Genomic DNA, 16,815 nt, shown 5'->3' with positions numbered 1-16,815 from the left:
AATGTGACAAATAAAGGCTGTTTCTGTTCTGTGTTTTTCTTAATAACTAGATTTCTTTTAATGCTGAAGACGAGTCTTCATCTTTATGCTTCACTGCTGGTTGATCAGGGCACGTGTGCAGTTTCTTTATTCACTGTGCTTCATGTTTTCTTTTCCCATCAGATGAGGGATCTCAACTGATTCTCGACTACTGACCAGAGTTCACCTTCACATTTCATTCGGCAGCCACCACCTACAGTACAGGAAACGACTCCTAAATATCCTGGTTTTTGTGGTGTGCAGGCCTGAAAACAGATGATTTACCAGATCTGATGAAGGCCTTGGAGGTTAAAAGCAGAGATGTTTGAATTAACACGTCCTAATTAAAGTATTTAAAGACTTTAATACCTGTACTGTTCTTGTTCTGTCTAAAGTGCCTGAGAAATGTTCCTTTACCTGAAACCAGGAAAGCTTCTCGCTTTGAGTTGGTCCAGAGATCCATCACAATTGCAGTTCCTGGATTCAGCTGCTGGTTTGTCTTAATGTGCAGTAGGAAGCAGGAGTATAGATCTTCAATCAACACACTTGGACCCAGGTTCTTTCTTCCTATATTAGACTGAGAAGTCAGTCAGGAGCATAAAGAAACTACGAAGTGTCCAGTGTTCAGAAAACAGCAGCAGTTTCCTTCAACGCTCAGTTTAACAAAATGAGTCGTGGTGAAATCTTTGATTCAGTAGTTTTTATTTCAAATGAATCTATCATGGCTACACTGCACGTCTGCTGCTCTCCTGTTGGTGATGAGCCGACGATCAGAGTCTATCACCTGGTGCATGTCACTATCTGAAGGCTATTTTCAAGTAAGAGGCTCAGATTCAGTCTTTCCCACGTGACATGAAGGCAGCATCAGATTCAGACTGCATGCTTTCACCTCTCTCTTCCCCGTCAGGGCAGGACATGAGGTTTGCTCTGTCTGGTCCCTTCTTGGTTTTAAGTGCTACGACATACAGTACAAAGTGTTCTCCAGATTCACTAATAATGGAGAACCGTTACACAGTGAACCATCACAACCTCGACGCATTAGAGACAAGTAGTAGAGCTAGTTAGCGGCTCTGTTGATGTAAAGTCAAACATTAGTGGGAACATAATTTAAAATATACAGAAAAAAGAAAAAAAAAAGAGAAATGAAATTCCCTTGATACAAGTGAATGCATCATAAATATAAAGCAGAACCTTCAGAAGGCATTAAGTGGTGGAACAGACACAGAACGAGTTTATCTACCAGCAAACAGCATCGACAGGCTCGGTCTGAGTGAGACTCTATATTCTTCTCATTATATTGGAAATTAAAATCCCATGTGCAGATTCTAACCAACACTGATTTCTCCTACTAACACATATGATCTGTGTATCAAAGGAGGATCACATGTTGCCACAAAGAGTCCCTAGAGGCCCAGTGTGGATGAATCCACCTCCTCTGTTTATTTTATTATCCACCGGCAAAGTTCAGCTGCTTTTAAAGAAACTAGGGAGAAATTACCTGTTTAAATTTAACTAGTGGGTCTAGATGTAGAATTTATACTGAGATGTATCGACCTGTGTTTCAGCACTTCTCTCTATTACAAGTGACCGAGATCAATAAAATTCACATCTCCCTCTTTAAATTATTTGTCACTAATGAACAAGAAGTCGACGTTTCTGCGGCGGTCTGTATTCAGCCAAAGATTGTTTGTGAGACAGGATGTGCCACTCTGCAGCTGTGTTTTCAACGAGTCGAATACATTTTAATGACATTTTAACCTAAATAACTATTTTTATCGGTTTGGATTAACTAGTGGAAAATATCCAATACTGAAGGACTTCAGTCAACATCAACCAAAAAAGGCTTGATTGGGTCAAACTACATATGGTTTTACTTCTTAAGCAGGAACCACAGAGCTTGGAGGGTGAACTGAGACAAAGACAGATTTGGGAAATCAGAAAGTGTTGGTTTTAGTCTGCACATGGAATTTTGCTTTTCTCAACTTGTAGTGCACTGAACAGCAATAACATGACCACGTATATTAAAAATCTAATATTCCATCTCCTGGCTAAAAGCCTTAAAATAAGATTTTCAGTGGTGGAGAACCGACAATGCAGACAGTATGGACCAAAAAGAAACAGACTGACTACAAACCCGGACTAATCGGTACTGTACCTGGACAGATTCACCTGGACAGGTGTCGCTTCATATAATACAACATTAACAAAAACTAATAAAACACATTCTGTTCTGTCCGCTGGAAAAACATTTAAGGAGCTTTACAGTTTGTGTCTGAACAAAAAAAAGGCTGTTTAGCACTGAGACCGGGCTAAGAGCTCCACTATTATTGCAATAGACTATTAATATTAGTGAGTGGGGGGTGGGAGGGTGTCAGGGCTTCAAGAGGTCAGAGGTCACAGACATCACATTTCCTCAGTGACACAAACAACAATGAGGACGTCACTTCCTCATTGTTCATCACATTAAATGAGTCATTACCTCTACTGTCAACTCTGCAGCTCACAGACTGAAAAGTGAATTTTACTCTACAGGACACGTCACTGTGGGATTGACTCCATCATCACGGTGTCACAAAGGAGAGAACGACAGACAGGTCTGAAGAATGAAAGCAGAGGGAACTAACAGTAATCAGTGCCCACTAGGAACAGGTTATTATTAATAATAATACTAATAATGAAGAATTAATGGCTAATGGATGTCAAAGATGCTTTGGAGGAGATGGTCCCTGGTTAAAAACAGACGTTCTGAGAGGATTATAATAAACACAGAGTCATCTCGAAAAGGTTAAACTGGGCCTTCAGTGTCTGCAGAGCAAATAATCTCCGAAACAAAGCTGATGTATGACTAGTTAACTTAATAATTAGTGCCACCAGAAAGTAATGAGTATGTGATGAAGAGCACATGTTGTAAAAGGACACGTGAAGCTGGTCGACTTTGACCGTTTGCACATGCTGAAGAGTTGCACAGAAACAGCAGAGGTAATGTTTCACTGACTGTCTACTTGCTCTGCAGAGGCCAGATTGCTGTAAGCAATGAATATTGGATAATTAGTTTACATGCACTGCAATAATAGAACTCTAAAAGGCCAGATGACATGCACTTCGCTCTGTCTTTTCACTCACATTTACCCCAACATATTGCTGCATACATTTACTCTTCTGTCCTGGCTCTTTCACATGCAAATGCTTCACCCCAAAGATGTGAATCTGCTGAAAGACTGATCAGGCTCCTCCAGCAGAAAACTACTTGTGGAGTTTAATGAAGGTCACTAATTCATGAACTCCAAGGTTTTAAGTAAAATTGGATTTGGAAGTGCATGTAAACACAGTGACAAACCAACATTTTGCTCCAGCAGTAACAGATTTCAGTGCTAACAAACATCTTGGGGGGGTTTTGTTCTGGATCTCATCAGTCCATCAGTCCTGTGGAGTCAACGAGATGCTACACTGAGGAATGAGCCACAACCTACTGAATATCAGTTGTTTCAATATTTGGTTTTACTGGCAAACACTTAGTGATAACATTAAATAGTAACTGTGTGAGTATAATAACGTGTGTGAGACAGCAGTTCATCTGGAGTCCAGCTGAACATCAGATGTTCCCCTCGCAGTGTTAAACAATCTGTTCACAGCCTGAGCTCGTTGGCCACTTTGGAGGCGATATTTTTGAAGGCTATGGATGTGCCAGAGATCCTTTTGAACCGTACGCCGTTGAGCGAGAGGCGGGGCAGTTTGCACACCTCTATCTCCCACTGGACCAGACTGTCCTGCCGGGCGTCGCCGTGCACGCAGAACAGCAAGTAGCGCTCACGCTGCTCATAGTCACAGTTGTTGGCGTCCAGAACCCTCCGGATCTCCTTCATCATGTCCCCCGGCTCCATGGAGGACGTGGTCTTCATGCTCCAGGTAAAGCGCAGGGAACGGGGTTTAGAGTCCCGCCCCTCCTCTTTGGGCTCACCTGACAGACTCCTGGAAGCAGGAACCCAACAAACCGACAGTGTTAACAGAGCACGAAGGTGAACACGGTGACCACAGATTCATCTGAAGCTCCTTCATCTGGTCTGTGGATTATCCAGAGGTACAGAGACGCTGTCGCTTTTTTTCTGTTCAATAATAATTTACTGTATTGATATTTTTCAGGCTTTTGTTGTTTTATTTAATCTTTTGAGGCTCCACCGTCTGATATCAAAGAGACACAATCAGGTTATGGATTCAATCAAAACCACATCCATGGTCCCTAAACCCGGGTGGATGCAGCCCAGGGGCAGTGAGGTTCCAAGAGGAGAAACAGAACAAGTTTACACGTTGAAACTAAGATGATTTCTTTCATTCAACCCACTAAATGGATTTTGGAGAAATGTCCCACCTGATACGTGTTGTGACCCCCCAGCACATGATTCCTGGCTGATACTTACTTGCGTCCAAACTTGGATGTGAGCTTTCCGATGATGGAGGTGGAGGCTCCACGGCGGGGCGTGGTGGACATCTGTGTTGCGCTGTTTGGCGACATGCTGGGCGATGTCGGGGGGCCATTATACGTGGCGGGTTTTCGATCTCGAAGCTGAGCGCCGTGAAACGTGGAGCGGCTGGAGGAGCCGCGGGGGAAGCGGGTCCGGTCAGGCGTGGTGCTGCTGCTGCTGGTGGCGCTGAAGGCTGAAGGTGATGATGGGGGCTGGCGGGGGGAGCTGGAGGTGGGAGGAGAGTGGACGGTGATACAACAACAACAGATTTGTTAAATGTAAGATGTGAAAATGGACGGTGGAGCAGGAAGTGTTCACCTCTGATACTCTGCGTTGTCATCGATGGGGGGCAGGATGGACTTCATGGGATGTCCTGACGCTGACATAGACTTCACATGACGGGGGCGTGTGGAGGAGACTGTCGCCCCTGGCGATGGGGAGGGGGAAGCTGCAGGTACCTCAGGTAGACTGAACAGAAACAGATTAGTTTGGGATTTGGAAAATAAGAGCATGTAATCAAGACAAGCTCCCAGAATCCCCCTCACCTGCTGTCTTTGCCGTTGGGAATAACCACAGAATGGCGTTCAGTGCTTGTTCTCTCATAGACATACGTGTTCCTCCGAGTGATGCTCTGTAACACACAGTCTGTTAAACTCATCTCTGAACACACGGAGCTGAACTTCACTGGACAACTGGCAAATTTACAGCGTGTTAAAACAAATAGTTTGACCTGTAACAGTAGTTTAAACCTGGAAACTGCATCAGGGTCAGGCTTAGACCACAATCTGTTTTTTACCCCTGAGGCTGTGGCGGACTTCCTGCGATCCGGAGCTCCAGCAGGTGAGGCCGGCTCTCCTTTCCTGTCACTCTCAACGCTGTTGGCGTGAGAACGCTTGGTGTAGGAGACAGGTGGGGGGATAGAGGGCGCCACTGAGACACAGGACAGAAGGAAAGGAAAGTAAGCAGAGGTGGAAAACAGTCTTCATGACTGTGATTGAACATAAACTCACCATAGTCGCTGAAACGCCGCTGTTTCTGATTGGCTGCAACAGTGCGAGAGTGGGCGGGAGATTGACTGGAGCCGTTGAGGTCGCTGCAGGGTCGTGACCTTTGAAGCAGGTTACTGCTGGACAAAGACTGACTGCCTTCAAACTGGAGCAAAGAGTCACAACAGAGGATTCTGAGTAGTTTGGCTCAGTTTCAGGTAGATGGTGACATTTTAAAACACAGCAGCAGCGGAGCTTCTTCCTGCTAATCGTCGATTAACTCACCAGTAAAAACTGGGAACTGCATTCAACCCCAGAATAAGAAGATTCATAATAACAAACCTCAGCAGCTTTGCGCCCCAGCAGCAGGTATGTTGCAGTCACCTCGTTGTATTTCTGACCGTCCAGCGCCTTCCTTACTTCCTCCTGAGGGAAGCCCATAGTCGCCATCAGCTCTGATTTATTCAGAAAACACAGTTAGCTCAGCTTTGGTTGCTGCAACAACAAGGTTCAAGGTCTACAGCTATATGTACAGCTATGCTGAGGGATTCTGCACTAATGCCGCATTCATGTCACACAGGATGGTTGGTAGATATGGGAACGATTCCCAATTTAATTTATAGATGGACATATAATGTAGGTACATTGATAGATGGAATTAAGCATAGTGGAGCTTTGAACTAATTGTTAATGTCAGCATGGCAACATGCTGCTAACGTAATGATAATAGTAATAAGTATTAAGTATTAAGGTTCTGACCGATGCGTTTCAGGTCGTTGAAGTCCTGTTCTGGCTCTGAGGATGGTTTCAGCTCGTCACCATCGTAGCCGATGTTCATCCATCGATCCTTCATGACTTGCTGATAGGCAGAGAAAGAACAGGAGTGAGCAAAGCTTTGGTGTCATTTAGCTTTTAAACATTAACACTTGTATGTTGTTATATTCACAGCTGCAGACAAATAGAGAAGGATTCATATTGTAGCTGTACATCAGAGTCTTTCAGTTTTGAGACGTGCAGTAAAGGTACCGGCCGTTCAGGATGAAGACAAACTATGATTAAAAAAATCACTGAGCCCTGCAGTCAGAAACCATCGCAGCAAAGCAGCTTCACACGGTGCAGTACTCTGGTTTTACCTGCAGGCTGCCTCGCTTGCCCGGGTTGAGAACCAGCAGCTTCTTCAACAGGTTTTCACAGTCGGTTGACATGTAGAAGGGAATCCGGTACTTTCCTCGGAGAACACGCTCCCTCAGTTCCTACACACACAAATGTTAACAAAGGGGAACGCTGGGACGTAATTATAGCAGCTTTGTGGGACGAGGACATGTAAAAGCTGACAAAGTAATGATGAGAGTGTACGTTTCTCAGTGAGTTGTGTTGTTAAACCTGCAGTAGAGGGTCTGGTCTACCTTGAGGTTTTGTCCATCGAAGGGCAGCGAGCCGCTGACCAGAGTGTAGAGAATCACTCCCAGGCTCCAGACGTCCACCTCCGGCCCGTCATACTTCTTCCCCTGCAGAGTTACAGAACTACATCACTCACGGAAATATCTGACAAGACAAAAGCACCTGTGTATTCATGTCTTTGTGCTTCCACAGACATGACTACACACTGTTTTACAGCATCTGGCTCCAGGTGTTGTTAGGCAGCTCTTGTGGGTGGAGCTGTGGATTGCTCACCTGGAAAAGTTCAGGAGCAGCGTACGGAGGAGAGCCGCAGAACGTGTCCAACTTACTGCCCATTGTGAACTCATTACTGAAGCCGAAGTCGGCTATTTTAATGTTCATGTCAGAGTCTAGCAGGAGGTTCTCTGCCTGAGAGACACAGAGGGGATTTATTTAATTATTTATTCATTCATGAATCAAAAAATAAAGCAGCTGTTCACTCCCATGTGGGTTTAAATGGTTTCAAAATATTCTCTACATCCAGTCTGATGTGTGTTGATATAAAACAGGACAGGTCAGACCCCCGTCTCATGAACAGATCTCTTCACCTCACTGTGTCCATTACTGGAGATATTAGTGTACATATTTAAATCTGTGTGTGTGTGTGTGTGTGTGTGTGTGTGTGTGTGTGTACCTTGAGGTCTCGGTGTACGATCCTCTTCTGGTGACAGTACTCCACTGCTGATACAATCTGACAGAAACAGAAGAAAGAAGAATCATTACAAACTGCAGACAGGAGTCGTGTTGTCTCTATAGCGCCCCCTGAGGCTGTAGTGTTCATGATCACCTGATAATATAACAGCAAACTGTAATTTAAAGTTTGTCCTGAGGGTGATGCCAGAGGAAAGGTCATATCGTGACCTATCTGGTGGCTTTCTTAGAACATTTCAGACTTCAGTCTGTCAGATTAGCTCTTCACTGTCACACTGGACTAAATTAAAGTTGCTTCCCTGCTAACATCACTGTAAACTGAGGTCTAAAGCTGTTGTGGGACGAAAACACTGTCAAATAAAATGAATGAAATGAAGGAGCACGTTTCTCCAACAGCACTGGCTGTGGTTACCGTTGTCGACCACAGCTCAGCTGTTTTTACAGCTCTGTTAGCTGCTACACTAATGGACCCTTATTGAAACGGATGCATTTTATTAGTGGTCACACTAATGCAGGCTGAGTTACCCAGTGGGTTGGGGCTGGGGAGGGTCTTCACATGAACAATGAGCCACTGTGTCCTGCAGCGGTTCATGTGGTGGGTTTACTAGTCACTGGTACAAACCTCACAGCCACACTGCATTTGAACTGGACTAACATGTTGGTTCTGGAGAGGTTTTTTTCCTGCTACAGATTAACACAGAACATACAAACTACTACAGGGGAGGAATGATCACTTAGAGACTTTATCCTCCTAAATGTATCATTAAAGGACACAGTGGACTGACGAATACACAGGACCTGACAGGGTCACGCACATGAAATGAACTCACCTGGCGAAACTTGGCTCTGGCTTCCTTCTCTTTCATTCGTCCATGAGCAACCAGGTAGTCGAAGACCTCACCTGAAACACACAGAGGCAGGTGTGATGTGACACACCACTGATCTGTTCAATATGAGGCTTCATTTATCAGCCAGCTTACCTCCGCTGGCGTACTCCATGACCAGGTACAGAGTTTTCTCCGTCTCAATCACCTCAAACAGCTTCACTGAAAAACAACAACAGACATTTTACTGCTTCTTAATACTGGGCGATGTCGACAATCGACTTGAACACTTGAAAGGTTGAAATAGGACAAGAGAGCAGAAAAACGATCAGATCCAGTAGTTCTTTGTGAAGCAGTAGGAGCAGCAGCAGGAGAAGGAGGAGGTGTAGACTCACCAATGTTTGGGTGGTTGAGGATCTTCATCACACTGACTTCCCTGAAGAGCTGAAGAGACAGCCTGAATCAGTGAAGCTGGTCCTTTAACACATCCCATGTCACTTTAATGAAGTCAGTCCAACTTTGAATCTTTATCCTTTCTCTTGATGGAGCTACGCTAACAGCTTCCAGCCTTTGTGCCAAACTGGGCTAAACATGTCCTGGATCTATTTCTGTACTGTACTGAACAGACTGTACAAGGTCAAGGTGAGGACGTACCTTCTGCAGACTGGTGGGGTTCAGCTGAGTTTTGTCGATGATCTTGATGGCGACCTGCAGAAGGACAAAAGACATCCGAACTTTTCAATTCACTATCTGATTATCACATTAAACAGGTTTCTACAGCTACAGGAACAATATAATCTACTTTATTTCAACATCTGCTCATTGACCACCTGTTACAGTTTTACTGAGCCTCCACACTTTGTCCTTTAACACCAGCCGCTCTGTGGAGTTTTTAAAGGTGGAGCCATGTTTTATTTTCACTGTGGTGGATGTTCATGCATGTGGGCATCACGACATACATAACTAGCATCTATGTTAATGACACACTAGCATCTCAACAAATTAGAACTATGAAGACTTCATTTATTCAAGAAGTGAAAGTCTCATTTATTCTAGTTTGAGAACAGTGAAATATTTCGATCCATCATTTTTGCATTAATCTGTTTTATTAGAAGACGCCGGGTGGTGATGACCAGCTGTTCCTTCATCAGCTTTATCTAGTTTAATCAGTTATCTCTATTATTAGAGAGATACAGGACTCTAGAGTTATTATCCACCTGTTTCTGTCTGTAGCTTTTTGTGGATGAAGCACTGTCCAAGGAAACTTAAACAGGGATAATCTTTGTTTTATACACAGAACAGTTTGTACGAAGAATAACTGACGTCAAAACAAAAGAAGACTGTTTATCAGGAAACACTGAGTCAGCACGAAGCTTCAAAAGGATAAAAGTTTATAGCTGTATCAAGGCTTCAGTCCAAAAACCACTTTAACGATGATCAATGAGATTAAAATTGACTGCAGGCTACAGCAGAGAGAAGTTAAAACTCAGGAAACCAGCTGATTCAGGAGACACACAACAAAAGTGTTCAGTGGTCAGTGGTGTTGGAGATCATGGAGTCAGAGCTGGAAACCTCTTCCTCTCATGTTCTCTCAGTCTCCTCCACGGTCTGATTTCTCCTCTCCTATATACTCGCACTGTTTGACGTCCCCGGAGAAAAACACAGCAGCCAACCGAACAACGTACTACTCCTCTGAGCAAGTGGATCTTAAAATAAGTCCAAAACGTCACACACTCTGTTTTATCTTCTGACCAATCATCTGACGACGGCAGCATCAATAATTCACCCTGAAGCTGCTGCCTCCAGCTGATGATGTCAGAGTTTCAAACAGTTGTAACCACGGACCGGGAGACTAAGGACATAAAAGAGTTTCAGAGGCGTTCAGGTGCACTGCTGGTTCCTCAGTTCTGGTCCTGCTCAGAAATCTGCCTTCAATCTCTAAAAACTTATTTTCCTCTCGCTTGCGTACACCTCTCCCTCACACGGCCTCTTTGCCTCTCATCTCTCCCTCAAACTGGGGAACTGTTTAAAGACGTCAAACTGTGAAAGACTGTTTGACGCCTGTGTGTATTCTCACCTCTCTGCCAGTCAGTGTGTGCCTGGCCAGTTTGACTTTGGCAAAGTTGCCCTTTCCAATGGTCTTCAGCAGTCGATAGCTGCCAACATGTGGCTGTTCATCTGCGATGGAGGTCAAGGAGCCGCGGCACGGTGGCAGACTGTGGCGGTTGGATGATTTGGTGGGTGGGGGCGGCGGCTCAGGGAGGCCATCTGAAGACTTCAGCTGAAAGAGAAACACAAAAACAGCCTTATTATATACATCAGGATGTTGTGGTACCGAGGCACAGCAATGGATGTTCACAGCATGGTGAGCAGTGAAAGTATTTGAATCTTGAAGGAGCTAGCTGCCCTGTTAGCCTTGCTTCATGCAAATATGATGAACCATAAGGAAGTGTAGTTAGGCCCTAACTGTTCTACATAAATTTACTTCAACATAACTGACAGTGTTCAGAATCCACCTGTATGCAGATGATACAGCTCTTTACTGTCACAACAGATGAATGTCCACATGATTTATCAGAGAACATGGTGTAGTTTACTCTTAAATATAAGATAAATAAACTGTCTTTAAACACACAAAGAACTAAATCCATCCAGCAACTCATTGACAAGTAGTATTGGGATCCATCTTTACAAGGAGTTTACATATGTACTGTATGTATGAAACTGGACTGTGGCCAACAGTGGAAGCTGTAGGAAACCAACATCACCAGACAATTAGTCCACATCCCAACAGGGTAAAAATACAGGGTTAGACCAAATTTAGCCACTGATGGACAGAGCTGAATGTTTCTTCATAGACCAAATAAAGACTGATAAACTTCTGCAAAGACGATTACTGTATGATGGTGAAACAAGAAATAGTATGAGTATAAGAGATAATCAAGGTTTGCTGGTCTGAATCCTTATAGCAGCTCAAAACACTGCATGAAGTGAATGAGTGGGAAAAAAATAGCACAGGTGCTTAAAGATAAAAGTACCAGTCATAAGATCTCAAGTCACCAATGGTTTGTTAAGCATACAGTGTGTCCTCTAAAGTCTAATTAGCCATGTTAGCTTAGCATGGGTCCAGTTGCTTTTAAAGTGCTAAATGAAGACATTTGCCTAAAAAACCCCGGCTATGTTGAACCTAGGGCAGGTCCCTACCGGCATGTTTTTCATAACCACAAAATGACATACAGCAAAGAGCCCCTAAAAGTCACTAATAAACAAGTTATATCATATTTCATTTACCCTGTAAAAAACAATGGAGTTAAACCAATTCCTCATTTTACTGGACTATCTACCCTCCAAAACTCCAGACTCAGAAAGTCCCTTCGTGAGCCTGAGGAGAGACACGGACTGTACAGGCAGGTTCCTACTGACTGTGTGGTTCCAGCCCAGGACAATAATACCACAGAAGATTATTATTATAGTATTATCTGCTGCTGGCCGGCAGCTAACAGAGGAAATGGAGCTGTGAGAAACCAGTCTGACAGCATGTGGAGCAGCTGGAGGAGACAGTTCTACTGTTACAGCATCGTGAGATCACTCTGCACTGACGCCGTCATATTCACTCATCTGATTAGTTTGGGGAGCTAAACTCCAACTGACAAATCTTAAATGTCCGGTCACATCATCGGGGGACACAGAGAAATTCAGGTTTCCACTTCTCACTCACTGTTTCTCACAGCTTTAGTGACTTTTCATTCATTTTAGTACTAGAAAATTAAATAAACAGTAGATAACAGTAGATTTGGGTTTAATTTTATAATTAATTATATAAATATAAATATAATATAAAATATAAATATATAAAGTAGTTAAAATGATCCCAGTATTTACCTGCTGCAACTGTAAGTAATGATTTATTAGAGAGAATCACTGCTCCTCAAACAGTAAAATGGGCCTTGTTTTACCTGAGCAACATTTCATTATTGTGATATAGCTGCTTCGACATAAGTAAAAGATCACAGAGCGTTTTTCAGCTTTGATCTCAAACAAATCATTTTATTTCCTCGTGAGCGTTTTCTTAAACTAAACACTGTAAATATGACGACTTCCTCCTGGTGCAGGAGAAAACAGGAACTTCTTACTTATGGTTCAGATTATTGAGCAGGACTTTAGTTTGTTACTGACTGGAGGCAGAACCTGATGTAACCACAGACACAGTTTGCTGGTGAAAGAAAAATACAAAAATAGAAACTCTGTGGTTGAAGTTCGTCTCTTGATGTTTCTCATCTATTCCTCAACTGATTATAAAAAAGAAGGGAAGCGACAGCTGAAGTGAAACCAGAGTCAGTCGTCAGAAAATCACATGGATTAAAACCATTTTTCAGAACTTGTTCATCCAACATTCAATTTTCTCCCAGACTAGTCACCGTGTGACAGGGAGAAACTGTCCTAAAGGTCAATGAAAACATCCCATGTGTCCACTCACTGTGACCTAACAAATAATAAATGTAATAAAAGACTGTGAACAGGTTTCACACAGATTTAGTTCTGTATGTTTTCTGTGAACAAACTGGAAAAGGTGGACGGACGTACATGGTCTGTACGACCAAAACAAAGATGGTGACAGGACATGATGTTGAGTTGTTCACTTTGATCAAAAGTCCAGCACAGTGTTTTAGCATCTATGGAAACAGAACTGGACCACTGTTGTCAGGCTGCTTCCAGGTCCTGTTCAAATGCTGCTGGACAGAACCTACATCTGGGGCCTTTTTCTACCTGCAGCTAATATAAAACTGGGAAATACAGGGTTTAGGTCAAGCTACGGTAACAAAGTACAGACTGTTTCACTGTGTTACGAGCACAAAGGGCTCTGGTCTGGTCTGGTCTGGTCTGTGGTAGACACATAAACCTCAGGAACCTGTTAACTCGACATAAGCGACGTGGATCTCTTTGGTGGTGGTGTGTTTGACACTAATGTCGGTCAGTCACCATACTAACCAGGATGTGATTGTTCTCTTGCTAATACGTCTTTGGCTCAGTCCCAGTGACCCCCCCACAGAGAGGTCAGAGGTCAAAAGTTCATGATCTGGCAGCATCTCTTCAGCAGGATTGAGGTGGATTTCACTCCCTGTATGAGTTCACATCACGTCGTCGGGGTGGACAGACCGGAGGGGGTTTCCACTCCCACTGGGGGAATCCCAGTGTCACCCTACATGTTGCCACGGTGATGCAGAAAGTCTCCAGTAGCTGATTTCACAGTTCAAGAGAAAAACAGCAGAGTGATTCATCACTGAGGAGAACGACGAATGAGTTTTTATTTGCAAAGCTCATTTGGCTCCACGATCTGTTTAACACACCACAGCGCCGGTCCTCCCACCCTGGAACAGGACGACACTCCCCCAAAAAGACACAGTGACCAGAGGCATGGAAGGACCGTGAGACAACAAGCCCATGGGAACCAGTACAAACCCATCCATCCCACCCACAGGAGGAGGAGCCACAGCTACAGAAGCTGCATCCTTCAGTGTCACTGTGAGCGTGTTTCTCATGTTGTGGTAGTTTTATGTGCAGTTTGCATCTGTGACATCGTGGTACTCTCCTCGTGGTCACTCAGCAGTCGTTTGCTGTTTTTTCTAGTTTGTGGTCATTCTGCAGCTCTTGGTCTTTTTTGTTGTTCTTTTGCATCTCTCAGTAGATGTTCCATTAACTTTCCAACGAGGAAGACAAACACCTTAAACAGAGGTTCTGGCCCTGAAGGCTTGTTCAGTAATCCATCCGCGACTGAATGTTCGTGATGATTAACAGCTGAAACGGTTTTGTTTTATCTTGTCGTGACATATTTGAGAATTTTGAATGTGACTTCCAGGAGGCTGCGATTAATAAACATCACAGTGCTCCTGATATCACATCCTGCAGAGTATTTTTGGAAAAATCAATAGTAAACAGACAGTAGGAGCCAGCTGCAGCTGCTGTGTGTCAGACAGGAGCGAAGGGTAAAAGACCAAAAATCAGGGCATGAAGACATAAAGGAGAGTTTATTAGATTATTGAATTATTCCTTTTTGTTTGTCACAAACTGAAGTAAAGGCATCAGTCCAAAACATCTGTCAGTAGGAGCTGTGTTCCTTATACGAAACACTGTTGAGTAATAAGATTTAGACATGACAATGCAGATATACAGGCTTGTCAGAGGGAGGTCCATCCACCTCCCCAGGATCAAACCCAGGAACCTGTTCACATCAGCATTAGACAGAGTAAAAGGAAGCAAAGTTTATCTTCTAACTTCAGCAGATAAAGAAATCGGACCAAACGTCCAGGCTCCATCAAGCTGCACCCATCAAAGAGCCAAAGCTGGATCATCAGGTTCAGGTGAATAAGAGCTGACGGCAGATGAGTGATAGGAAAACTTCACCTGTCAGTAAAAAGTTCAAGCTCTTTTCTTTAGCAGTAATAAAACTAGCTGCCCCAAAAAGACAAATAAAAACAAAAGATTTTACTAATGAAATATTAAAATATATATATATATATATATAAAATAAAAGTCAGAAATTAATCAACAAATAACAAAATCATACATTTAATTAAGAATAAAACTCTAATGGTCTCTATCCTAACTTCTATTTTATTACATATCATTAAACCTCTTTAATTAATAAACTAATCAAAGTCCATTAATGAGGCTATAAACTCATCAATAATCAATAATTGACCCACTGTGAACCAGACTTACCGGTGCCTGCTCCGACTCGCTCACCGGGGTCAGAGGCATCCTTCCGGACATCTTCCTGTTTTCCCTCCGCTGCTTTCTGCTCGCTTTAATCCGGCACCAGCATCTCCTTCCCCGGGAGCCAGGCCACCTCAGCGGGGCTCTTGCTGGGAAGCTCCGCCGGCCGGTGGCAGAGGGAGGACGGGGCGGCGGCTACAGGAAGGCCCGGTGTTTGTGTCGGTGTAGGAGAGAAACCGGCATGGAGACAAAGAGAGAGAGGAAGAGGAGGGAGTGGAGGAGGAGGAGGAGGAAGATCAGAGAAGAGGAAAAGTCAAATGGTTCCAGCGGTTTGTCAGGTCACACAGCAGCACTGCAGAGCCCGAGGAAGAGAGTCATCAGTATGACGTCAGAGCTCCTCCTCCTCGTCATCCTCATCTTCACCATCATCGTCATCCTAAAAATATCCCAGCATCCTCAGCTGTTTCCACAAACACACCCTCTTCAGAGGCTCCACGCTCCGGACTTTTATTTTGAAAAACCTCGTAATGGCTGAAAAGTGAAATAAAAGACAAACAGAATGAGAAGAGGCAGGAAGTGTAGAGTTTAAATTAAAACAAGCACAGAAGAGAAGCTATCTGCAGGACTATAATAAAATAAAACTGTGCAGAGCGCAGTATCTACACCTCTGGTCAGTGTTTTAAGCTCGTGTCTGACCCCCTGTATGAAAACAGCAGCACATTAAACAACAGTCTGAATATTTTGATCCAGCTTGTTCTGCTGCCATCTGCTGGTTTTTCTGCTCCGTTGTGTCTCAGTGTTTCAGATCCTGGAAGATTGAGCTGCACAGTGCTGAGCTGGTTGATTACTCTGGTCTGTGCCAACTCCGTCCTTCAGCTCTTTCTCTTCGGTAGAAACTGGACGCTCCCTCCTGAGTTTTTCTTCGTTCCTGACTTGTGGCATTTGACCTCTGTGTCGTCATTCACACCTGGAGCTCATGAGTTCTCCAATCCTCTTTCAAACCACCCGTTCTCCCTCAGGATGTGGACTCTGAAGTCTTCAGATGGCTCCTCGCTGCCTTTCTGAAGCAGTTGTTTTGTTTCTTCGCTCCACTTCCGTTTCATCCCGAGGGAGATCGAGCTTCTGCCTCATTGTGTTGCTGGGTTTCAGTTGTTCAGGGAGGAGCCGTCTGATGATCTTCACTGCTCCTACTGGTCCTTTCTGTAGATCTTCCAGTGTCATCCATGTGTTTGTGTTGCTCCTTCTCCTCCACCCTTGTTGACATGCTACAACATGGTGGATGACGGAGCAACAATCACTTACACACAGAAAGCTCCTGTAGTGTACAGAAGAATATTAGTGCCAAGAAAAGGCACATTTCCAAATAGAAGTCAAAATGATAACGTTTTAAAAATAAAATGACTCCTATCATTTTCCTGCTGTTGGCAGATATGTGCCACAGTTTTTCCATTTGTTCCCACTCCATGAGATTCATTTTCTTTCTTTAGTCTTCATGGTGCAGTTTTTGACCTGGATACTGATCCACCAGTAAGTGAACCATCAAGATCCAGGAGTATTTATACTACAATCACTGAAACACATTTATTTAATAAACCATTTAGAAGAGTCGCTTAAAAAAAAAAACCTAACAAGCATCAGCATCATGCTGACAGACTACTGAGAGGTATTTTGTGTTTTTATATTTCTTTAGAGTCATGTCATCAAAACAGCTTCTATATTTAA

At 43.7% G+C, this 16,815-nt stretch overlaps 1 protein-coding gene across 1 annotated transcript; it reads right to left on the bottom strand.

Moving 5' to 3' along the window:
• Positions 1-744: 744 nt before the first annotated feature.
• mark1 (MAP/microtubule affinity-regulating kinase 1) lies at positions 745-16,327 on the bottom strand. Its single transcript, XM_026360699.1, has 18 exons — positions 15,100-16,327; positions 10,457-10,660; positions 9,034-9,087; positions 8,775-8,823; positions 8,536-8,601; positions 8,386-8,456; positions 7,539-7,595; positions 7,139-7,273; positions 6,871-6,972; positions 6,598-6,717; positions 6,224-6,323; positions 5,807-5,919; positions 5,489-5,630; positions 5,275-5,408; positions 5,024-5,109; positions 4,797-4,946; positions 4,434-4,703; positions 745-3,987 (listed from the first exon to the last, which is right to left on the bottom strand). Exons 1-18 carry the CDS (start codon positions 15,148-15,150, stop codon positions 3,645-3,647), a joined length of 2,247 nt encoding a protein of 748 aa, XP_026216484.1. The 5' UTR covers positions 15,151-16,327; the 3' UTR covers positions 745-3,644.
• Between the last annotated feature and the right edge of the window lie 488 nt (positions 16,328-16,815).

Source organism: Anabas testudineus, chromosome 1 (assembly GCF_900324465.2).
Source record: "Anabas testudineus chromosome 1, fAnaTes1.2, whole genome shotgun sequence".
In the NCBI taxonomy this organism is placed as follows: Eukaryota; Metazoa; Chordata; class Actinopteri; order Anabantiformes; family Anabantidae; genus Anabas; species Anabas testudineus.
This window is presented reverse-complemented; position numbering and strand designations above follow the sequence as displayed.

Excerpts from the sequence above, each read along its gene's own strand:
- mark1 (XM_026360699.1), bottom strand. The coding sequence starts at position 15,150 with ATGTCCGGAAGGATGCCTCTGACCCCGGTGAGCGAGTCGGAGCAGGCA. Across the intron at positions 6,324-6,597 it reads GCAAGCGAGGCAGCCTGCAG|CAAGTCATGAAGGATCGATG; the intron begins GTAAAACCAGAG and ends TCTGCCTATCAG. Across the intron at positions 5,409-5,488 it reads GCGGCGTTTCAGCGACTATG|TGGCGCCCTCTATCCCCCCA; the intron begins GTGAGTTTATGT and ends CCTGTGTCTCAG.